Source organism: Lepidochelys kempii, chromosome 13 (assembly GCF_965140285.1).
Source record: "Lepidochelys kempii isolate rLepKem1 chromosome 13, rLepKem1.hap1, whole genome shotgun sequence".
In the NCBI taxonomy this organism is placed as follows: domain Eukaryota; kingdom Metazoa; phylum Chordata; order Testudines; family Cheloniidae; genus Lepidochelys; species Lepidochelys kempii.
In genome coordinates this window covers 17892211-17917911 of record NC_136392.1, presented here as the reverse complement: position 1 = coordinate 17917911, position 25701 = coordinate 17892211, and the positions used below count along the sequence as shown (strand labels likewise).

The 25701-nt window shown below is 45.0% G+C and overlaps 1 protein-coding gene across 2 annotated transcripts in view; it reads right to left on the bottom strand.

Moving 5' to 3' along the window:
* The window catches only part of PREX1 (phosphatidylinositol-3,4,5-trisphosphate dependent Rac exchange factor 1), a 224603-nt gene that overhangs the window by 94975 nt on the left and 103927 nt on the right, over positions 1-25701 (bottom strand). For both annotated transcript variants that reach the window (XM_073309488.2, XM_073309490.2), the window contains exons 4-6: positions 22171-22275; positions 18496-18597; positions 2133-2294 (exon numbers count right to left, since the gene is read on the bottom strand). In XM_073309488.2, the coding sequence (XP_073165589.1) occupies positions 2133-2294; positions 18496-18597; positions 22171-22275 (369 nt within the window). The remainder of the gene's footprint in view (positions 1-2132; positions 2295-18495; positions 18598-22170; positions 22276-25701) is intronic.

Below are 25701 nucleotides of genomic sequence, written 5' to 3'. Positions count from 1 at the left end.
CCCACACCCTATCTGCCCCCTGACTGCTCCCCTCAAAACCTCCGACCCATCCAACCCCCCCTCCTCTTTGTCCCCTGACCACCCCCTCCCGGGACCCCCCACCCCTAACGGCCCCCCTGGAACCCCACACCCTATCCAACCCCCCCTGCTCCCTGTCCCCTGACTGCCCCGACCCCTATTCACACCCCTGCCCCCTGACAGGCCCCCTAGGACACCCGACCCATCCATTCCTCCCCCACTCCTTGTCCCCTGACCATCCCCTTCCAGGCTTATTTGAAAGCCTGGGAGGTGGGCAGGTGCAAGCCCCGCGGGGGCAAGACTCCCTGGCTAGGAACTCAGGGGCCGAGCAGGACAGTCCCGCAGGCCACAGTTTGCCCACCCCTGATCTAGAATGAGTGATGCAGGGAGCTTATATACATGATGCTAACATTTCAGGGGCCACATCAACACCATTGGAAAGGGAAGAATTCGTATTTTAAAGATGAGACTGTGATTAAAAGGTTAACTGAAAATGAAGGGGAAAACCTGTCCATGTTTTTTCTCTTTCCACACCCAACCCTGGAGCTGATATCACTGCACTGTTAAAGGAAAACATTTTGCTTAGTCCAGAAGTTGAAAGTTGCCATAGGTTGAGAGCCCTTCTCACTGGGAATAAACTGTGAAATGTAACTGAAGACATGGTTCTGAACTGCAAATGGTATCTGAGTCCCTATCACTTCTAGGGATGGCTACGTTGCTCAAATGTGACATCATTCTGTGAGACCCTGGCAGTGTTGAAGCCCAGGGTAAGGGACTACAAATCAGTTTCCAACTTGCTTAAATGTACATCAGAAGAAATGACACGGTCAATATTGATTTCTTTCTACAATATGTGAAGGTACTGCAACCTTCAAACCACCAGTAGGAGCCTCAGAAATGTATTTCATAGCTTACTGCTAGTGAAAAACACTTCTGAACTTTCAAACTGATGGGCTGAGTGACCTAGGTAGCATTCTTGTACAACAGTGCAGATAAACAGATCTCAAACTGTTCTCCTCCCTACAATGTTGCTGTGGGTTATTTAAACCCTAAAAAAATATGTGCAGTTTAGATATTGTTTTATATATGACATCATGGACACTTGCAGAGTCACCAGTGAGGCTTCAAAGTTCAAGACATGCCTCTGGACTAACTGACCCCCAAATCACATCAACGCTGTAAAGGTTTTAACTGCTTCTGAGAGTCTTGCTGTACTGAACTTTATCTGGCTTTGTTTGCTGAGCTTGCTATCCAAAAACCACACAGCTGGATATCTGTGTTGCTCTCAGGTCTTCAGCTGGATGCCAAGAACATCCTTCGGGGGGAAAATGAGCAAGGTTTAAAACAAACAAACAGTCCTGGAGCACACCCAAAAGTCCGAACATGAGGAAGTTTACATGACCTCTGGATAGATGTCATCAGCGAAGGAATCCTTAGCTGGCAGCACTCAGCCTGGATATTTTAAATGTCTGGCACACGAAACTCCTGACTCCTATCTCCCCATGAAGCCATTTCACACCACTAACTCCCTATGGTGGAGTTAAAATAAACTGTACATCTCCCTTGGGTTTGCAGCACTGCTAATCCCATGGCCTCGGCTAAAGACATCAAATTACAAAACTGACAAACTTTTTTGGATTAAATCTACTGCCAGAATCTACCACTGGATGGCTCCTTTCCAGACTGCCTTTCCCCCCAAATTTCTCATTCTCTCTCTCTCAGTCTCTCTCTTGCCGTTCTCTTCCCAGCATCCACTAATAAATACTTCACTAGAATCCCTTCCCTGAATTACCTAATCACAGCAAATATAGACATAGCAGCCCTAGCTCGTCGTTGTTTTGGGGGGAGAGGGCAGGGGAGACAGAAAATTTTTATTAAGGCAGGTGGGTTAACTTCGAAAGCTCCCAGGAAAAGTCAAGACTTGTAGGAAGAGGAATTTAGAACACCTTCAGTTTCATCCTCTAGACTTCCAAGTTCCTCATTTATATATACCACATAAGACATGCAGAGGTACCTGTATACAATGTGAGTCATTGCGCTCCAGTCCTTTGTGCTATGCAGCATAATTAACTGCCTACAGGGGATTTAGCAGCCCCACTGAGCTGCCACCATACCTCCCATCCTTCAATGTGGGACTGCAGCTGCTCAAGGGCTTCCAGCTTCTCCATCTGCCTCTTGGTTTCATTGATATTGGTGCAGACGGTCTTCATCGCCTGCAATGCATTCTGGACCGCTTGGTGATCGGGATGCTTAGAAGGTGTCCTCTTAGCTAGTTCCTAAAAAAGGTACATTGTAAACATGTGTGAGGCCCTGTCACTAGCATGGGATTCGAGTGCAGTTGCATAAGAAAAGCACTCAGGAGCTTGTTCAATTGAAGAAAATCATACGTCTGCTGCTGTAAATGCTGGTCTCTGAAAGGCTGTTAGCCAGTGGAGGGGTATTGTTATATTGCTATGTTGCTAAATGAGTGCAGCCATTGCATGCTGATAAATATGTTGTCAAGGCTGATTCCCCACTCTGGCCCTTCGAGTGCAGAAGGTGGGGGCCCACAAGGATTCTAAAAATTAATACTGGCCATTCCAGGCTTGTATTAAACTCCCAAGGTTACAGTTTTTCTCTGATGGGTGAGTAGATGCTACCACCACCCAAGTGCAAAACTCCTTTGAGAACCCAGTAAGGGGCACTTGGGAATTCCTGTGGGGTACCCTCAAGACCTTTCACCCCACTTCCCAGGAAGAGCTGAGAAAGAAAACAAAGGAAATCAGCTGTTGCCACCAGCTAATTAAACAACATGTGCACAAATCTCTTAGGACACAAAATCTACTCCTGTTCTTAAAAAAGGTAAATTTTATTAAAAACAAAAAAAAAGAAAATACATTTGAAAACTCAGGCTACTGCTAGATTTAAAAAAAACCCACTTACAAGAATTAAGCATCAAGAATAACCTTCTTGAGATCCAGCTTAAAGGTTACAAGCAAAACAAAAGCATTTGGGGTTAGCACAGAGGAGTCCACAAGCCATAAAGCAATAAAAAGAAATAAACCTAATGGCATCTTCCTCAACATTTCCTGATCTATTTACATATCTGGGGGTTTCAAGTGAACAGTTTCTAGGTATGATTCAGATGATTTTTCATACTTGGCCCCAAGCTTCTTACAGCATAGTTTCAGCCCTGTCTCTCCTTCTTCCCGAGAACAACAACAGACAGACAAAAGGGGAGTCTTGTTTCAATTTTTAAAAGTTATAGCCTTCCCATTGGCTCTTTTGGCCAGGTGCCCACACACTTCCTTTTACCTATGCATCGCAGTGACTTTTAACCCTTTACAAGTAAAGCAAGTAGAGAGCAGCTACTAAGAGGGATTTTATAGCTAACTGGCTGGCTCGTTAAAAGGGAGCTACTCCCCCCCAGCTTCATTTATCACATATGTCAAAAGAGGAAAGACATACAAAGCGTGTTGTGCTGTGTCACATGTTTGGTGCTAACAAGAACCACGCTAAATTGCATTAAATAATTACATAAAAAATAAATTATTTTCTGCTGCACATATGCAAACAGACATGTTCTCACGATAGCCCTATCTATGGGCTTGATCCTGTTCCCACTGAAGTCAGTGGTGCACCTCCCGTGATGTAAGACCTATAGTCCAGATTTTCAAAACAGCTCTGCCCTCAGCAGCCGACAGAAGCTGCATTCTTTTGAAAAATCTAGCCCTGTACGTGCAGGTAATAGGTTGGGTATCCCCATGTGCAATACTATAAATAACAGTGATAGTAAAACTTTGGAAATCCTGGGTTGCAAGGCATTGTACAAGAACACAGCATTAATTCATCCTTCCAACATTTCTGGGTGGCAGGTGCTCATTATACCATAGGGGAATTCAAGGCACAGAAGATTAAATGACTTGACCAATGGTCACAGAGCCAGCCAGTGGCTCAACCAAAAAGTCCTGACTCTCACAACGTTGCTGTAACCCCTAGACAATCCCTGATGAGCCAAAGGCCTTAGTGGCCCCCGGACAAGCACACAGTGATCACAGAGAGGTCCCAGAAAGGAAAACCCTACCAAAGAACCTAGGGTGGCAATGAGAGAGGTCCAGATAACAGCAAGAGCTCAGCAGTTCTTCTCTGGATGAAGTGTAGTCAATGGGCGTGTGTTGTCTGGACTGATTAACATAAATATGAACAAACTGTCACCTGTAAAGAATTCCTGAGAGACTCCAACTCACATGGTTCAGATCAGAGCAGCCCAGCTAGCCACTGCCTGCTGGGGCACAGCCATGGGGATACTTTGGAACCTGATGATAATCACCAGTGATTAGGGTTTGGCAAATAGTGTAACCACTGTCAAATCATAATTCATCATTTTGCAGACCAATATTATTTTATTGCCAGCCTCAATTGGATAAAAGACTAAAAATTAAAAAAACCTTAGTGAGATTCACTGTTTCCTCTTGATACATAATATGGTGTTTAAGAGACACATTTTGAGCCCAGCTGGAATATTTCACGTTCTCTCAATATTCTTTTTCTTTTTCACATGACGTTGGTTGTTTTTAAGTTCTGTGACTGCATGGTAAACTGCTGCTGAGCTGCCTCATTCCACATTTCCAGAAAGGAAGCTGGAGTGAGCTTAAGTGCAGCAGGGCGGGCTGCAAACAGAGCTAAGAACTGTCACTTCAGGGCTACAACACCCAGACTGATGGTCTTCCATTTAGGGTAGAAGATTGGCTAGGAGACCTGGGTTCAATTCCTTGCTCCTCCAGATTTCTTGTATGACCTAGGGACAAGTCATATAAGGTATATCTACACTGCAAAAAAAACAGAAGTGAGTCTCAGAGCCCACTGACTCAGGCTCACAGAGCTCATGCTGCTGGACTAAAAACAGCAGTGTAGATGTTCCCTTTCAGGCTCTGGAACCTGGTGAGGAAGCTGCGTCTCAGAGCCCTGGCACCAGCCCAAGTAGGAGCATCTACATTGCTTTTTTTAGCCCTGTAGCACAAGCACCGTGAGGGCTGGTTGGTTTGTTGGTTGGTTTTTTGACATACCCTTAGTCTTTTCTGTGCCTAAGTTCCCCATCTGTAAAATGGGGATAACAGCACTCTCTACTCCACAGGGCTGTTGTGAGGAAAAATACATTAAAGAGTATGAGGTATACAGATATAAAATTCGTTGATTTCTGCAAAATTGTTTAAGAGCCGATGCTACAGAAGTGCAAAGTACTGTCATTACTTATTTACTAACTAATCAGTTTTGTGTAACCTTTTAAAATGAAATCCACATCTTGAGGCTAAACTACTGTTCTCATGAGAATCATGGTGCATTGGTATTGCATTTTCTGGGCTCTCTCACTCTCATATGTTGGGTGCTGTATAATGAGACTATTCATCTTTGTACAGTAGAAGGTAAATTTACAGGGCTATACAGATTTGCAATAATAATTGACCATCAAATTCAAAACTGATAGTTTTAAAGAACAAAGTCAGATATTTCACTCCCTTGGATTATTTTTTTCAGTTTATCAAACCCCGTATTGCCCTTTTGCCAGGGCCCCTTTTTGCATCATGTATGGAACAAGCTATTCTAGGAACTTACACTCAGCTACAAATTTTCCTTCCTGAAAATTATAAGTGGTGACTAGTAATGGCTGTTGACAGGTGGATGATGGAGCGGAAGCATATTGTGCTGACAACCAGGAGTCCCATTAGGGGAGTAGAGTTAATTATCCTAGGCTCCAGGGTGATTTCCAGACTGGGTAACATATGCAACAGGGAAACGAGCTGGCTCCCCAGTTTTCACCCTGCCTATAACTGTCAATCAAAACTCACAGAAGGAGATCCCATGAGAGGGCTGTTCTTACTCCCTGTAGGCTCCAGGTAAGGCAGGAGATGAGTGTTCAAAAAGAAAGGAAAGGATAATATGGTCATACATTACAGTCATCTGTCTCAGCCTCACATATTCAAAGGGGTGCACGACATTTTTGTTGCATGACTCTCATTAAAGTTAATAAAAGGTGTTCTGCAGCTCAAAGTCCCAAGTGCTGCTTTGGAAATGTATATGTATACATTAGTGCTCTCTATATACTTTCCGAAATATCATTGAGAGGTGGAGAAAATGGCCCTCCACTCCCCTCACACTAAACAGAAACAGGAATTCATCTTCTTCCAACAGAACGCCTGCCTGTGTGCTAGATCAATCTCCACAGCCGGCATATGCGTAAAAAGGAATGGCTTGCCACAGACTGACAGAAAAGCAACTCCCGCTCAAGCTTGGCACAGAGCTGAGAGAGCCTCCTGAGCCTGTGCTCTGAGATACCCCTCCCCTGGAAAAAGAAAAGGAGTACTTGTGGCACCTTAGAGACTAACCAATTTATTTGAGCATGAGCTTTCGTGAGCTACAGCTCACTTCATCGGATGCATACCGTGGAAACTGCAGCAGACTTTATATACACACAGAGAATATGAAACAATACCTCCTCCCACCCCACTGTCCTGCTGGTAATAGCTTATCTAAAGTGATCATCAGGTTGGGCCATTTCCAGCACAAATTGCCACAAGTACTCCTTTTCTTTTTGCGAATACAGACTAACACGGCTGTTACTCTGAACCCTCCCCTGGAAAGGCAGTGCCCAGGACTTCTGAAAGGCAGCTAGGTGCTTTTTTATTTTAGCAACAGATTTATGAATGCGCAGAGTAAACGTTTGCCAGCATGCTGAAAAGCACTCTATAGACAGTGACCAGATGTCCGACCATGGATAGACTGTCCTACCCTCCATAAATCCCATATATGTTTTGCCTGGCCTGAGTCAGGACTGCCAAATGCCCTGCGTATTATCATTTATGCACTACTGGCCTTGCATGGGGAAAGTAAGGCTGCTGCTTGCAGTAAGCATGCAGCCACACAGGAGTCCTTAAACAAAGTAAAAAATACACCAACTTTCTCCCAAACCTGCCTTCACTGGGGAACTGAAAAGCCCGAGCTTTTCTCACAGCCATTGCTGTCTGAGTCACAGACCTTGGGTTTCTGTCTTCCATTTGAAAAGTAACTATCATTTCAAATGCATTATTTTAATTTAAATTAAGATTAACTTCCCTCTTTAAGAGAATTGAGATGACAGAGGGGACTGTTTCCCTTGGGTCTGACAGGACAGGCCCTCTCTGGCACTCCTCCACTGTACTCCAACATCACTTTCACAGTTGCACGGCCCTACAGACATGCCACCCATAGCAGCCCACCATGTTCTGACTACACAGCAGTGGAGACAGAAGACTGCTTTAAAACTCAGTGAGGAAACAATGATTAGCCACTCCATGTATTTACTGAACTATAAGTGTAAGCTAGTACATGCAACAAACGTTAGATATCTAAATAAACAAAGCAATGAATTTTGCTTGTGATGCATGGGTATAATCTCATTCCTCCATGCACCATGCTTGAAAACCACCTTCCCAAAAAAGTTAGGGTCTGACCAGATGCTCATTGAAATCTATTTAACAACTTCCATGAATTCAATGCAAGCAGGACTGGATCCCAATGTAACTGAAATCAAACCTATTTTGCTACACATATGCACCACTTCATTTGGAAATGGCAATTTGTGTGCTTATTTTTGGAAGAAACAACATAAAAGCGCCATATTAACAGATGCATCTGCAGCTTCTGTACTGTATTCTAAAAGCTTATTTTTGCTTGTGATTAACCTGCAAACATATCAGAGCCTAAGTAGGATTGCCAGGAGTCTGGTTTTCAACCGGAATGTCCAGTCGAAAAGGGACCCTGGCGGCTCCGGATAGCATTTCCGTTAAAAGTCCAGTTGGAGACACAACAGGGCTAAGGCAGGCTCCCTGTGGCTCCTAGAAGCAGCGGCATGTCCCCACTCTGGCTCCTATGCATAGGAGCAGCCAGGGGACTCCGCACGCTGCACGCTGCCCCCTTCCCAGGAGCCGGCTCTGCAGCTCCCATTGGCTGGGAACCACGGCCAATGGGCACAGGCATCAACTTTCGTTGGCGCCAGTGGGTGCTCGTCCCCCCCATCGCCCGGCCCTGCCCCAACTCCACCCCTTCCCTGCCCCTATTGGGCCCTTCCCCAAATCTGCGCCCCAGCCCCGCCTCTTCCCCCAGCGCACCGCGTTCCTCCTCCTTCCCCCCTCCCTCCCAGTGCTTGCCGCACAAAACAGCAGTTTCGTGGCACAAGTGCTGGGAGGGAGGGAGGGAGAAGCAGGACGCGGCGGCCACTCAGGGGAGGAGGCGGAGGCGGAGATGAGCTAAGGCGGGGCGGGGCAGGGAGCTTCCAGTAGGTGCAGAGCACCCACCAGTTTTTCCCCAGGGGTGCTCCAGCCTTGGAGCACCCATGGAGTTGGCGCCTATGCCAATGGGATCTGTGGGGGCACTGCCTGCGGATGGGGCAGCACACAGAGCTGCCTGGCCCACCTCCGCATAGGAGCAGGAGGTGGGACGTGCTGCTGCTTCTGGGAGCTGCTTGAGGTAAGCGCCACCCAGAGCCTGCACCCCGACCACCTCCTGCACCCCAACCCTCTGCCCAAACCCTGATCCCCCTCCTGCCCTCCGAACCCCTTGAACCGAGCCCGGATCATCCTCCTGCACTCCAAACCCCTCATCTCCAACCCCACCCCAGAGCTTGCACCCCCAGTAAGAGTCCTCACCCCCACGTACCACAGCCCCCTGCCCCAGCCCTGATCTCCTTCATGCCCTCTGAACCCCTCAGTCCCAGCCAGAGCACCCTCCTACACTCCAAACCCCTCATCCCCAGAGTCTGTAACCCCAGCCAGAGCCCTCACGCCCCCCCCACACCCTAGCCCCCCTGCCCCAGCTCAGAGCCCCCTCCCACACCCCAAATCACTCATCCCCAGCCCCACACCAGAGCCCACACCCCCAGCCAGAGTCCTCACCCCCCCACACACACACACTGCAATCCCCTGCCCCAGCCCGGTGAAAATGAGAGAGTGAGTGAGGGTGGGGAGAGCGAGCGACAGAGGGAGGTGGGAATGGAGTGAGATGGGGCGGGGCCTCGGAGGAGGGGTGGGGCCTCAGAGGAGGGGTGGGGCAGGGGGCGGGGGCAAGGGCGCTCGGGTTTTGTGCAAGTAGAAAGTTAGCAACCCGAAGAAAGCCTAAGAAATGTGCACACAGGGAAAGCCTGTGCTGCCCAACACGCATTTTCTTTTGAACTGTACCATTCTTTCGGTGAGATTGTACTCTGAATATTCTTCACATGCTCAGTGCAGCGGTTTGCCCCAGAAAAGAGAGAGCTCTATGCCCGACAAGCAGAGATGCCAATCATGGACCATGCAACACTGCAAAAGGATTTCCGACTTAAGTCAAGCATTTCAGTCATAAATGCCGGTCACATAGCTCAAAGCTAAAAGATTTGCAAACATCCGATAGAATCCAAGGGTAAAAACTGAATCACGCAGGATGAAAACCATAACATCGGGCAGCAGAAAAAGCATGTGCTACTAATTGTGCGTGCCCCCATAACCTTAAAACGAAAATAGGGTGGCGAGGACTCAGTGTAAAGTGCGTTTTAAAGGAAGGTACAAACCCTGAGGGGAAGAACAATGCAGATTATTTAGACAGAGGAAGTATGGGGGTTTTCAAATATAAGCCCAGCTGTAACACTTCCTAGCAGAAAGGATGTTATTCGGCTAAACTGTTCTCTCTTGTTTTTTTTTTTAACGATTAAGTCTCTGCCAGCCTTTTCTCCACCACCCTCAAAATGATTATCTCTAGTTGTATGCTGTAAACTGAAAGCTGAGCACATATTTTGCAACTGAAAATTACAAGTATCCACATAAAAATATTCCCATGCTTCCTCCTCCATATGTTCGAGAACACACACATTTATGGCCATACACTACATTTTCCACACTGGAATGTCTACTCTGCACATTCATTGCAGATGCAAATCGTTGCCTAGATTTGCACAACCCACTAGTGCACATGTAAAATATAGCTTTAGGTGGGAATTCTGTGGGCTACATATTGAAAAGCTTAGGGCAACAGATAAAGATAACAAAGACAGCAGATTTCCTGATCTAATCTACTTGGAAAGGCGCATTAATAAACAGTTCAGCTCCAAACTGTATGTTTGCAACAGAACCTAATATGAATAGAAACGATTCCATGATTTTAATGTTTGTGTGATTCTGTATTCTTTTCCTTAAAGTAACTCAAATAATAATAATAATAATATTGCACTCAGTCAACTTGAAATTTAGTCTCTCTTTTTTTTAAGTTAAAAGTCACTTCAGGTTGCATTTCTGTCCCTGAGTCTGCCTGCCAATGGATGTGATTTTATAATCCTATTTTTTAAATGTATTTTCCCCCCTTCTGCTCTGTGAAAGACTCTCACAAACAGTGGGAGAAACAATATCACTGATTATACACAAAGTGCTGTAACATCCACAAAGTGAACAATCATTAACCATGAGAAGTAATTTTTCTCTTTTTCATTGATAGGAATCTTAGCTATCACTTGTGAAAATAGCAGATAAAAATTACTTCGTGCATAGGTGGGATTCTTAAATTGAACAGCATCCCTGAACAACAGTATATCATTCATTTATGAACACATGTTTTTAAAATTTCAATTCATTCTGGACAGGGGAATTAATTTAAATGTTTGATGCAATGTTATGAATCCAAATACAACCCCATTGTCTCTCCAAAGTGGGAAAGTTAGATGGTAACACATTAAATGCTGGCTAATTAGAGGTGTCCTGTCTTTTAAACAACTCTGAGGGGAATAGAGGGGAAGTTAGCTCCATCCCACTCTGTATCTGCATCATTGGCCTCATTATTCCCCATTTCAAAATTCAGGCACCATATTCATTAGGGTTTACATATGCCTCATTGTTCTGCTTTATCTTTCAAATGGATTATGAATCTGGCAGCTCAGCTTTTGCCTCCAGGTCCTTCTTTCCCTCTCAGGACCTAGAACTCTTCCATCACATGAGGCAACAGATAATTACTGCCCTGGCTTTTCTGTATAGCTATGCATATTATGGGGCGTGTCAGAAACAAATAGACAGGGACTTGAGTGTAAATGTCTGGCTGGGTACTTAGTAACTCCTAAGCAGAATATGCATAAAACAGGAAACATTCATAACCTCTGTGACATGCCTTCAGAGATCAGATGATTCCAGGGTGTGGTTATCATGTGCTATACATTCCTGATATAGTATGAAGTAGGGGAGAAGGGGGTTAATGCCTCTAATCCCACCCCCTAAGGGTGTGATTAACTCATGGTCACCACTTCCCCAGGTTCTCTTCTCACTGATATAAATGCACTTTCTTAGAGGGAAATGGCTATTTTTGCGCTGGGATTAGCTAGCACAAGAGCTGCTTCTACTCCTAAGAAGTGTAGCAGTTCCCACTAATTAATGTAGAGTTATAGGATTGTTATCAGCCAGATAGAGTGCTGCTTTAATACAGATCTTCTACTAATATTTACTCAGTGAGATTTCCAGCTGACACATCCATGCTGGACTCCACCTCATTGGCAGAGTGTGCGCTACCAAGGTCTGTGGTGTGGGTCTTTGTTTCTTCTCCTCTTAAAGGATCAGAACACTTGCCATAGACAGCACATTTCTCCCTGTTTAATTTAAGCCTTCACTGAGCCCAATCCCATGCTTAAAAGACGATCCCTGTTATTTCATGTACATGATGAAACTCATTGTCAACAGACAGATGAATAGTGGGATAGTCTGAATGCCAACCTCCCAAATAGAGACTCTAAATCCTTTGCCAAAATGCAGCACCAACAAGAAAGAGAAGAATAGAAAGTAAGATTAGAAAGACTTTATATTGAGGATCATTAATGTGCAAGCCAACAAATTCTGTGCTTAGTCCCTTATACGTTAGGCAAAAGCAGTATCGGGAGGAAGGGGGCCATTAATAGTAGTATCAGAATTTTTCTACCTATACACAGAAGCTGGAAACCTGTGTTGAGGTTTGAGTACCTTTCCACACCTGGGATAGGAAAACTGGGGAGAGTTCAAAAGAAAAGCAACGCAAACATTAAAAAACTGCTCACACTCATCTCTAGAGCTGCTGCATTTGATGGACAAACTAGGAAATTTTAAATTATCATTAAAATAGCAACGATCATCAACATTTGAATTCACTTTTCCATCTCTATTTCTATTATGCATTGGTTCAGACACCAAGTGGCCTCATCAGATGAGAAACTATAGGAGGATCCACCACTAGAATCCTACTACACACAGGGAATCATAGAAAATATTGGTGATACCTGCTTACTTACTATTTCCATAGCATCTTATCAACACTAACTACTTATCTATAGCCAAGTACCTCAGGAGAGGCTCAGCATCTTCAGTGGTTTTATTTTCCTTTTCTTACAAAAACATCTATAGCACCGTACACCTAAGGAGCTTAAAGCAATTTGCAAATAATTTATTAACTTCACAGCACCCTCCTGTGATGAAGATGATTCTCCTGGTGGTAGAACTGAAAAGAGAACCCAGAAGTCCTGATTCCCAGTTTGTAATCTAATCAGAAGGCAAAAATGCTTCTCAGACTAATGAGAGGACAGAATATTGGGTAAAACCTGACTATACCAAGATGATGTCTAGGTTATCTGAAAATCCTGAAATTCACAAGCTCTTGTTAAAGACAAAATAAAAGAGAAAGGAGGAATAACTCTTGGCCTATGATTTTGCTAATCATCAGGAATACATTTGTGTCAGAATGGCCTCGGAGTAAGAGAAAACAGAGCCCGATCTCCAATCACTGCAGTTCAGCAGCTTTCATTTTATTTGGAAGTTGCATTAACACCAACTTTATTTTTGGGTTTGGAGAGTTGGTTTTACTCAGTCAGCTTTTTTATAATCACTCAAAGTTCTTTCTCAGTTATTTCCAAGACTGAAACACTCATGACTACTTCTGAGGAACTAGGAGTACTTGTTAGAGACTAACCAATTTATTTGAGCATAAACTTTCGTGAGCTCCAGCTCACTTCATTGGATGCATACTGTGGAAAATACAGAAGATGTTCTTATACATACAAACCATGAAAAAATGGGTGTTTACCACTACAAAAGGTTTTCTCTCCCCCCACCCAACTCTCCTGCTGGTAATAGCTTATCTAAAGTGATCACTCTCCTTACAATGTGTATGATAATCAAGTTGGGCCATTTCCAGCACAAATCCAGCTTTTCTCCCCACCCCACCCCCCCATAAACCCACTCTCCTGTTGGTAATAGCTTATCTATTACCAACAGGAGAGTGGGGTTGTGTGTGTTGAGGGGGGGAGAAAACCTGGATTTGTGCTGGAAATGGCCCACCTTGATTATCATACACATTGTAAGGAGAGTGATTACTTTAGATAAGCTATTACCAACAGGAGCTCAGTGGTTTGAGCATTGGCCTGCTAAACCCAGGGTTGTGAGTTCAATCCTTGAGGGGTCCATTTAAGGATCTGGGGCAAAAATTGGGGATTGGTCCTGCTTTGAGCAGGGGGTTGGACTAGATGATCTCCTGAGGTCCCTTCCAACCCTGATATTCTATGATTCTATGAGGAGAGTGGGGTGGGGGGAGAGAAAACCTTTTGTAATGGTAAACACCCATTTTTTCATGGTTTGTACGTATAAGAACATCTTCTGTATTTTCCACAGTATGCATCCGATGAAGTGAGCTGTAGCTCATGAAAGCTTATGCTCAAATAAATTGGTTAGTCTCTAAGGTGCCACAAGTACTCCTTTTCTTTTTGCGAATACAGACTAACACGGCTGTTACTCTGAATTCTGAGGAACTGGTATTAAAACTTTCCATTTTTATTTTATTTTTTCTCAGTAGCATTAACTGAGATTTGGAAGGCACACAATGTATCCATCATAAACTCATCCCCCTAAGAAACTATCAACACGTGTAACTTCTGAAGATTAAGGACATTTTCGGAGCTGAAAGACATTTCCACTAATGACATAGACTCTCTTGATGAGGCTGACATGTTGCTGGATGGACACTGAATTGCCTTCAGCATTTTCCAGTAGATCTATTTCATGTCCATGAAACTTTAAGAAATGAACAGTGATTTAACTGGGATGTGAAAGGAACCCCATAAAGTAATGACATGCAACAAATAAGAATTTCCACCCAGAACATCTTTCCCGATAATGCGTGACAGTTCACTCTACTACTGTTTCATAAGTAGATTTAATACTGGTGAAGAGTTCTACATTGGCAACACTGGTGTCCTCTATCCAGAAGTCAGGCATAACAGGGACATCAACAGTGCATGCTTGACCCCATTCTTCCAGTGTGTCTTCCTATTGACCTGGAGGGACCATTTCTAGGTAGGAGAGGCTATTTCAGTCTCCAGGCCTAGTCAGTATTTAGTCTGCCTTCAGAGAATGGAGATTAGTGCCAACTAGGATTTTTATCACATACACACCTGAGTATGAGGGAAGGAATTGAAACCACCAGACCATTTAAAAAAAGGCCAATAAATGATCAACACCTAGTGGAATGACTTAGGTTGCAGCTGAGCTGGGTTAGATTTGAACTTGTGGCTTAGAGGCATTTATTCAAACGTCTTTTCGCTTTTCTCCATTTATAAAGCAACACATTCTTTATTAAAGCAAAGCAGGAGAAACTGGCCCTATGGAAATTCCATTCATAGGCACTGCCATCTCTTGGCATAGAACCCATCACTAGCACTCAATGCCATGCACCAAAAGCTATGTAAGAGAAGAAAAACAGAAGTGAGAGGGTGCTAAAATTCCATCGTATCACTAGAACTGCTATCTGACAATCAAAAATGTCTGTCTCTGTCTGAGATGTTGCCATAGCAACTATGGTATTTAAATAGTGGCACATATCCCATCTGTCTTTGAATGAAGGCACTGAGGTTTCAGGATTCGCTTTAATATTTGCAGAATATGCTGTTCTAATATATTGATGGGCTTTTAAAATAGAACACAGACTTCTATTCGCATGTCGTTAACTTGCAGCCAATGGATAAGTATCTCCATAGATCAACACAGACTAGTAGAAATCCACGTTAAAGTATCATATTTTCCAAAGACTTAGGAATTCACCAACCCCCAGTCAGCACAGGCTGACTCAGCAGGCGAGACTTACCAGACATGGATGGAAAAGCAGAAGGCACGAAACCAGGGGTGGGCAAACTTTTTGGCCTGAGGGCCACATCAGGGTTCCAAAACTGTATGGAAAGTCGGGTAGGGAAGGCTTTGCCTCCCCAAACAGCCTGGCCCCCGCCCCCTATCCGCCCCCCTCCCACTTTCTGCCCCCTGACTGCCCCCTCAAAACCCCCCTCACCCATCCAACCCCCCCTCCTCCCCGTCCCCTGGCTGCCCCGACCCCTATCCACACCCCCGCCCCCGACAGGCCCCCCAGGACTCCCACGCCTATCCAACCCCCCCCACGTTCCCCGTCTCCTGACCACCACCCCTGCAGAACCTCCGCCCCCTGCTCCCTGTCTCCTGACTGCCCCCGGGAACCCCTTGCACCTTATCCAACCCTGCGACTCCCTGCCCCCTTACCATGCCGCTCAGAGCAGCAGGCCTGGCAGTCATGTCACCCGGCTGGAGCCAGCCACGCCGCCAGGCTGCCCTGCAGGAGCTCGCAGCCCCGCTGCCCAGAGCACTGGTGGCACGGCGAGCTGAGGCTGTGGGGAAGGAGGGACAGCAGGGGAGGGGCTGGGGGCTAGCCTCCCTGCCTGGAGCTCAAGGGCCGGGCAGGACAGTCCTGCAGGCCGGATGTAGCCCGCGGGCCGTAGTTTGCTCACCTCTGCTCTAAACTGTCTGAGAGAAACTTCAAGCATGTGGTCTGAGTGAAAGAAAAGGTCAACGGGGGGAGGAGGAAGGCAGCAGGACAAATCTAGGCATAGAAAACCAATGGCCTTCCAGAAGAAATATCTTTCATTCTCTTTTAAGGCTAGATTCTCTGCTATGTCCAGCTTCCACTAGGTGCAGTAGAGGAGATCACTGATTCTCTGTCATAGGTGAAAACAGCCCAGAGACCATTCTCCAATTGGGGATAGTTAGACGATATCATACACTAGCCACTCTGGCCATCCGCATCCAGCATGTCCCCAACATGCCCACCATGCTATGCGAAGGCAGGTGTAGGAGCCAGCTCCACAAGCTCTGCACCTGCTGGGCACTCCCCCATATAGGCAACCTGCAGGAACTTTCCTGAGCAGTGCAAAGAGAGTGGAGCAGGAGCAAGAATCCGGTCACTACTCTCCTGTGTGTGGCCAGTGTTTTGAATCCTTTGGAAACTCCAGTGAATCCAAGGAACCTCAGATTTTCAGTCTCTACCACTCTGCATTTTAACTGTCTGATAAACACAGCTGGGAACCAATAAAGCAACCAGCCACAATGTGGAAACAAGGAAGCATAAATATTACTAAGGTCCTTGATCAGGAATGCAAAGCAACCACATTTTTAGATCCCCACTTCCTCTGCTCTGTTTACCCTATCAGATACCACAGCAATCATCCTTCTATGCACAGTAATGTTGCTCACAGTCCCAGTGTAAATTCAAAGACTGAACAGACATCCAGTCCTCCCCAAACTATCCCACATAAACAAATATATATATATATATTGCAGGAGCTGAGACACCATTCAAACCAGGCTTCACAAGGTCTAGATGTGACCAGTATTATGTCCAAAGGTACACCAGAGCTGGTGGCACTGTAGGACAAAAGCTATTGTCTTCTCCCAACTATTGCTAGCAGTAAGGAAGAAAGTATCAGAGGGGTAGCCATGTTGATCTGTATCCACAAAAACAACGAGGCGTCCGGACTCCCCGTTGTTTTAGTAAGGAAGAAATGTTCGTAGCAGTCTTCATTGGCTTCCATTTCTGCATTTATGCTCACACTCTCTTGTGTATGCAAACCTGATGTGAACTCAGCCCACACTTGGTTTGCACACAAAACTGGTTCAGTGTGTGTAAATCCTAACAGTTGTGTCCACAAATGATAGTGTGTGAAAACCAGCATGTACATGTGATTGGGCGTGTGCAAAGTTGCACAAGCACAAATGGAAAGCATGTTTGAAACACTTGACACTGAAAACTCCAATCAAGTATCTGGAGGGGAGGTGAATTAGAGAAAATACAATAGGATTAAATAAACAAACAGAGGTTTAATAAAAGGAGAAAAAAGGCAAGGAGTCCACACCTAGGTAGTGATAGTTTTCACGCATTTGGGATTAATGGACACAGTAGTACAGTAGCATTCTGTGGCATACAGTGGCGGTACAACATTATGCCTGGCAAAGGCAGCTTCCCCAGCCCTGATTGGGACATATGTTTTCTTACTTCACTCCCCACAAAGGGACCTTTCTTTAGAGATGGAAGGCGGTTGTGTCTTTTATTTTTTGTATTAATAAATGAATGTGATTCTAGTAGAAGGCATGAGACTGGCAGCCCAGGAGACTCACGACTTCTGTTTTAACCACAAAACAGGTACATCGCGGGCAGTGCAAGTTCTCCCACACCGGCCTGCTTTGCCTATGTGCCTCAGTCCTGACCTAGAGGGGCCACTGCTAGGGATGAGAAGTAAGTGCAGTTCTCATTGCCCATTTGTTCCTTGGCTCATCTGCTAAGATTGCCAACAAGGAGGCCAATTAGTGCTAACAGCAGGGGTGGTATTTGCAGTGTTACCTGTCCATTGGGAACTGAGCTGAGACAACTGAACACATCTCAGACAAGCTGCCAAACAACAAGAGGCTGTAATCCCTATAGACATACGTAGATTCAAACCAGTGACCTAGAGATGAAAGCCTGTGTAGCCCATTACTTGTCCCCTGAGACCATCCAACACCCTCAGAATAATGGTGTGGCTGTGGCTGTGGCTGTGTCTACACTGGCATTTTCAGCACTAAAACTTTTGTTGTGCAGAGGTGTGAAAAAACATCCCCCTGAGCAACAAAAGTTTGAGCGCTGAAAAGCACCAGTATAGACAGAGCTTTATCTCTGGGAGCCACACTCCCAGCGATAAAGCTACTACTGCTCATTAGAGGTGGGGTTTTTTTATCGCCGAGAGAGTTGTCCCCCAGTGATAGAGCGTGTCTATACTGCCCACGTCACCGTGCTGCCGCAGCCGTGCTGTAACATGGGTAGTGTAGACACACCCTGTGTTTGATCACAGCTTTTCAGGAAGTGGCTAAAATAGCACTGACTCTTCTGAGTAAGCATAAGAGACTCTCAAGCAGAACGGCATTACATAGTCCGTACATCTCCTTTTCCCACCTACCCAAACCACTGCAGTAATCACTCGTCTGTTAAGACTCGAGCCAGCCTTTGACTACACCTACAAAAGTCATTCAAGCACATAGGGTGGAAGTTAACTTTTAGATATGCAAACTGGGAGGGCAGAAGTGAGTGCACACAAGCCAAGGCTGAAAATCTGCAGAAGCAACCCAGGAACAAAGCAGCCAGCTGGGGAAATTCTATGCTAAATGGTACCTTTAGGAGAAGTGGGTATTTGCAAATTCTCTGAATTGGTGTCAGCAGATAACCCTCCAGTGGAATGTCTGTCGTCTTTCTGCCTCCCAAAAGCATGCAGCTCTGTAAACAGAAAGGAAAAGAAACATCATCATTGATACAAAGCTCCTATACATTCTTGGATAATGACTTTATAGTTCCATAGCACAGTTCACACATTAGGATCCCTCACCATATTGTACGGGAAATAGAAGCACTTCATCACCATTGAATAGCAGCCACCCCATGAAAGGCAGCAACTGGTTTTCTGCTGCTGTAACACTCAATAGCATTTCAGAACAAGAAGTGCAGGGGAATGCTGCACCCTGTGAACACTGCATGCACAAATCCAGGGAGACAGAATGTCATTCCCAAACAGCGGTCAAGAGCTGCCGGAGGAATTCTGATAAATTTTCAGGACAAGTCAGAGCTGGGGGCCAGTCGATTGTAAATTGTATTGTGGTAGTGCCTAAGAGCCCCAGTCATGGACTAGGACCCCATCGTGCTAAGTGCTCTACAAACAAAGAATGAAAAATTGTTCCTGACCCAAAAGAAACAATGATACTAATAGCAACTGAGTGGGAGTGAATCCTGCATAACAGGTCCCATCAGCCCTCTGCAATTATGGGGGTGAGGGGGTTCTGCCATATTTTATATCCTTTATCCAGTGTTTTCCTTTTTGGTGCTGGAGCCCAGCTCCTTCTGGAAACCAAGAATTGGTCTTCACCTCCTAAAATTACCTGCACAGTTGGAGCACTGACAACACCAGGAAAAACCCCCAACATGCAAGTCTTGCTTGAAACTCAGTGGATGGAATGTGAAAGGATGGGAAATGCTCCATGAAGATGCTACTATCCGTGGTAGGAGATTTATATGTGCAAGTGCTGATGACACAAAGGAGGGAGTTCGATGCCCAAAGCTCTCCAGGCATCAATAGGAGATGAGCCATTATGGGTAAAGATGGTAGTGTGGAGGGTTCTGAATCCAAAGCTAAACATTATACTGCCTGAAGTTCAGAAAATGTCAAACAATGTGAAGGGAAAAATGTGCAATCAACAAAAGGAACCCAAATAGCTCATTACTGTCATTACTCAATAGTCCTGTTGAACTTAATGTGACCTCTCATGTGAGTTAGTGCTCACCTATATAAGGCTTCCACCACTGGGCCCCAAAAATATTGAACCCAAAGGGCTAAAATAAGATGCGCTCATTAGGAACAGTATAATAAAGTTATGGCCAAAGTTTGAGTGCAGGAAATCAAAGTCCACTGCATTCCAAAGACAGTCTCACAGCCTAAGCATCATGTGTGAACCCATCGTTTGGTTCCAGGGTATGTTTCGTCTACCCTGTGTGAGATCCTGCAGTTTCCAAACAGAAAAGCGTGCATGAGCATGTCTGTACCGACGATAGGGCAAACCCACCCAGTTTTGGTTAGACATAGTTAAATGAAAGGGACAATATAAACACTACACAAACTCTAGAGTCAGCATAGTTATTGCTGATACAAGAAGTAAGAGAAGTAAATCCAAACCCAACCAAGTCCAGGTAAAAGGGTCAGAGTTGTTCCATAACTCATTCGAAGTGTATTTGAAAGACTCACAAAACCCTCCAGTCAACCAAAGCTAAGTTTTATTTATTTATTTATTTATTAAATATTAGGGTTGGAAGCGTCCTCAAGAGGTCATCTAGTCCAACCCCCTGCTCAAAGCAGGACTAATCCCCAATTTTTGCCCCAGATCCCTAAATGGCCCCCTCAAGGATGGAACTCACAACCCTGGGTTTAGCACGCCAATGCTCAAATCACTGAGTTTGTAACGAAGCCCCAAACAAGCCAAGCTTCACCTGCTTTGTCCATTGAGAACATTTTCCCAGTGCATCATTCATTCTAGTGGCCCAGAAGCACTCTGAGCACTGGTGCTTTTTTGGCTGTAGGTTTAATCATCTCTCTATTTTCAAACAGCCCTCACAGACACCATTCATCAACAGCCCTGAATGATATTTTTATGTACAGTCTCCTGCACAACAACCACTCTCCAGGCTATTCTTTATCTGTGGTGCTTACTACCAGCTCACAAAGCTCTCAGTTCAATTTTCCAAGAGTCTCGTCTGATTCAGTCCTTCCCATGCCTCTTCTCCGCCCATCGCTCCAACACTGGATCAAAATTGCCATTTAACTCTTACTGAGTTTTCAGATATATTCCCAGACCTTCTGAGGCTGGGCTCTATATTTCACCAGCCGTGAGGAGGCACCCAGGCCAAATCCATTCACACAAACAATGCTTTGTATTCTAATGTAGCTCTCGTTGCAGAGTGACATTATAACGTGGGCTTTCATGGGAGATTGAGGGTGGAAGAAATTACAGCAGCTACAGCAAAGCGCAGGCTTTAGTGCTTTCCCCATACTTACAGCTATTTTAAGAATCTTTTGAAATCAGGTGCTACAGAAAACGACAGTTGGCAGCACATTATCTCTTACTCTGGGCCTCCTGCCCAGTTTGCCAGCTGAGGCCAACAACCTGGCTAATGCTTTTTCTCTGTTGGCACAATTAGTAGGTGCAGAGAACACTCTAAAACATTGGCTGGGAACAGCGAACTGCGGCCACTGGGAGCTGCGGGGGGCCTTGCCTGCGGACAGTCAACGTAAACAAAATGTCTCGCGGCCCACCAGCAGATTACCCTGATGAGCCACGTGCCGAAGGTTGCTGACCCCTGGTCTAGACCTTCTCCCAAATAATTTTTCCTTTGCAGTGACACACAGAGGAGCCAACAGGCTAGAAGACGACACTTCAGCGCTTCAAAAACACAGTGACATTATGGGACTAACTCAAACTCACAAGAGTGAATAGGGCCTGAATATTTAAGGGAATTAACTCTTGTTCTCCATGCTTCCTGTTAGGTCTAGGAATTGTGGCTGAAAAGTGCCCAGAGGATAAGGGCCTACCTGGAAGGGATATTCATTCATAAGGGGCTTCTGCTTCTCTATGTAATCAGGAAGAACTAGGCCTTTGGCAGGCGGGAGACAAGTCAGGAGTGGAAGGGAATGAAGCCCCCATATGAAGGGCCACATTTTCAAAATGGCAGCCTCCTTTCTACCTCAAGGCATGCAGTAAGAACTTGGCCTAACATCCTGAATCACTCTATCAGCTGGTGGCAACTCCCACTCCCAATGTCTGTGCCCATGGTTGGGAACAAAGGAGAGATGACCTAGAACCAAGGAAGAAGGGAGGAGGATGTTGGAGGGAAGAAATGCCACCAAAGAAACAGAAAATAATCAAAAAGTGTAGTTCACTTTTTTGGGGGGGAGCTCTGTCTGTTGGCTAGAGCATGGAGTGGGAAATCAGATCCACTGGGGTTCTACTCCTAACTCTTCCACTGACTTGCTGGGCAACTCATTTAATCATCTGTGGGTCAACCCATCTTTGGCCTAAATGGGAACAACCTCCTATTGAAATTGCTCATTCCAGGGCTGAATTTAGTTCTGTGACTCAGTTTGCCAATCAAAACAATGGGCATATTAATATCTACCTTACCAGCAGCTGAAAGGCTTGAATGGTTCATGTCTGTAAAGTGCTTTGAGCCCCTGGGACATGAAAGGTTCCTTGTAAGTACAGTACAAAGTTGGATTGTTCAGTGCAAGATGCTAGAGAAGATGCTCACCAGGAGGAATGCTCTCACTGCTGGAATCTTGTTCAGTTCCATTAGGAGCCTGAGTGCTTTCTCATGGTTGCTGCAGTATTCCTCATATACAAAGAACTTGTCTTTCTGCAAGAAAAAAGTAACACATGTTGACTCAGAATGTGATTGCATGGACAGAACTGGTTTGCATATTTTCTCTCAGAATAATACAAATTAAATACTTTACAAAGGAGTCTGAGTTTAGGCACAACATTAACAATAAATGGCGGTGCTCCTTTAATTTCTCATCTACTGTGCTGTAAATATACACAATCCCTCTGGCCATACACCTGATGTCACGCCCACAAACTGAAATGAAATCTCCTTGTTAAAGTACAAGAAGCAGCTGGTAGTACCATGTTCTACTTTATTTAAACCACAGGGTGAGAGTGATGGTAGAATTTTTTCCAGTGTAATAGATTAGAGATGCTGAGTACACCGCAAACATCTCTTATTTGGAGAACAACATGGAATATTTGACAGAAAAGCAATAAAAACCATTTCCAGCACCTTGCAGTTTAAAGGCCCTTGTGCCCTAGGGGGACGAAAGCTCCATGCACCCTCCCATATCCAGGGACCAGACAAAATCTGCCCCAAACTATGAGAAGGGCACTTTTAGAAGCAGTATCTTGCAGGTATTAGTCCATATAGATCTTCCTGTGCAAGCTGCAGATTAGATACTTGCAGACTTTAACAGCTTTATTTATGTAGATATGCACAGATCCATGTAAAAACTGTGGCTGATTGAAACAGTTAAGTAACATGGATCCGGAGAAATACAGCTGCATTTCCTATGACTTCATGGAAGAGAAACTGTGTTTACACACTGATACAGGAGGCTAACTCAGCATTCAGGTCAACAGCTTCAGGGCTGGACACGTGCTCATGAACTGAGTAAAGTGCTGCTTGTTTTTATTCCAAAGGATCACTGATCTGATGGGGCATTTGTTTCTCCTTTTATTGATGGGTGTAGAGCTAAGACTAAATTGATTTCTCCCCAAACACAGTAATACCAATGGCATAAGGCAAACAAAGCAGCAGCCACAAAGAAATTGCAGTGAGAAGCTGGCAAGTAGATGCTCTGGACCTTTATCTCTCAGCTGCATGGCTCACATCAGTATATGGCTTTAATCCTGGGGAGTTCAATAGAAAGGGAGGCTCCAGACCACCAGACACAGGAAAAGGCAGGCTGAGTGCATGACACACATGGATGGAGGGAACTGGGAATCATGCTGATTGTGTCTTTAAAAGAGCAAGTTAAAGAAGGAGAAGCTGCGCATGTGAGTTCCTCAAATATTTGCTCTTCTTGACTCCCTCATGCAGCTCCAGATGCACAGGAGCAGCATGCTTGAAAACTAGCTTCCTAGAAATAGCGTCCATTAACATGACAGCATCTGTTTCAGATCAGGAGAAGAGCTTGTATCAATGCAACACGAGCAAATGTCATTGCTCAGGTTACTGACTGCAGCGTCATGCGTTCAACATTCTGAGAGGTTATATTTGTATCATGACAAAATCACCCTGCTAAACTTGACTCAATATAATAATTATACACACAGCAGAGTGCTTTCATCCAGTCCTTTCCAGCTGCCTTTCATGCATAAGACCCACAAGTATGAGAGCTATGCTTTAAATTACTCAGTATCTGAAGTGTTTAATTTCCTCTCTGGGTGACGCTGAGGTTTCCCTCCTCCCCATCAATGAAGAAATGATCAGTTCCATAATTAGAGATGTTATCTCCTGGAATGCTGAGCCTACAGTTACCACTACCTTAAAGTGCAATTATGGTCAGAAAAGGGACCATGTAAAAATGGCACCTTCTTACTCAGCAGATCTGCTCCCCATGTGCTTCCAGAACCAGAGATGCTGTAGTGACAAAAATAAATTTTTACTGCTCTAAATTGGAATATTCCTAAAAGCCTTGTTCCCCCATATTCTCTCTGAGCCTTGCATGGAATCCTTGGAGTGGGAAGAGAAAGAAATTCCCCTCAAAGGAGCCCCTCAGTTTTTGGCCCCAAATCATCAAAGCATTTAAGCACACATTTAATTTTAACCATGCAATCCTTTCCATCCTTATTCAGGAACTTAAGCACATTCTTAAATGCTTTGAGATTGCTTGATTCCAGTGTACTGGGGAGATCCTGCATTAACTTGCCTCATCCTTGAGACAGCATTGTCTGATCATATTCACACAGCACCAGGCAATCAGCAGATGTATCTAATTCAAATTAATAAGAGCTCAGAAAGCTGATGGAACCAAATAAACCAGCACTGCTGAACTGGAGGTTGGAGCTACACGTGGTGCATCTCTTGTTGATACTCTTCCTTTCCGTCAGCCAGTAAGACTCCTACCTAGACCTAGTGGCTGGCTTAGTCAGCAACCTGTCTTGTCCTCATCACTCCTGATCCAAGGTGGAATGAAGGCTAAGGCTGGCCTACAGTGCAGGTCAGTTCCATAGATATACAGCAATAGATGTTGCTTGGCTGACTTGTGCCTAACTGTTGTGACATTGATGGGAAGCCCCATTGTTCCAGCAGGGAGGAGTCAAGTAAAAATAACAGAGAACTCAAAGTCCTATGAAAGTACCTGGGTGTTGTGGGGGGCTTTTGGGGTGGGGAAGGGGAGTTCTGTGTTTTGTTCAGATCATAAGTTACGTGGAGGCAGATGCTGCTTGGCCTCTGAGGTTATATCACTGTCAGCAGGTAGTTCACTGTGATCCAGGAATCTGCACACAGACTTCCTGTACTGCTTCCACCCGACATGAATCAGCTCTGGCAATAACAGAGAGACCAAGCTCTGGCCAGCTCTGTGCATTTCTGGTCCGCAGACAGCCTGATGTTTCCATGGCCTGCACAAAAGAGCCTTTTATGACAAGGAAACTCAGGGAAAACGTTTAGAGCTTAGAAATTCAAGGCAAATGTCAGAAAGAGGGCCCTTGAGTCCTGGGATTCTCACTCTATTTGCTGAATTTAGGAGCATTTTTTTTAAATAGGTATCTGCTGCAGGGGGACATCTGTGCTAACATCTGGCAGGTGACACGGAAGTGGCACTTGTAATCAGGAACAATGATGATCTTGCTAGTAAGTCAGGTGATCATGAAGATACACGGGCACATTCAGGTCACAGGCTTTATCTAATTTCCTCACCACTAACCCCTTTTGGGTAATGCTGTGACTTGACCATAATGAAAAACAATGTGGTGAGAGTGATGTTTGGAGTCACAAAACCTTTAGTGATTTTCATATGCAATCCAGGGTGGGAAATCCATCTATCCATTCTACTCTATTTGCTAGGGGGACCCAGAGACTTGCAAGATTTATTTTTAGAATATTTGTTAGCTCAAAGTTTCCTCCCTCCCTGCATCTAGGTTGTTTGCTCACTTGTCAAACTGTCTAACAACATGTGCTATGGCAAAAGTATCAGCTCCACAGCTATGCCCCAGAACTACATCTCTTGGAGATCACCATTGGCTTTTTCCCTTCAAAACCCAGAGTGTTCCATCCTTTATTCTC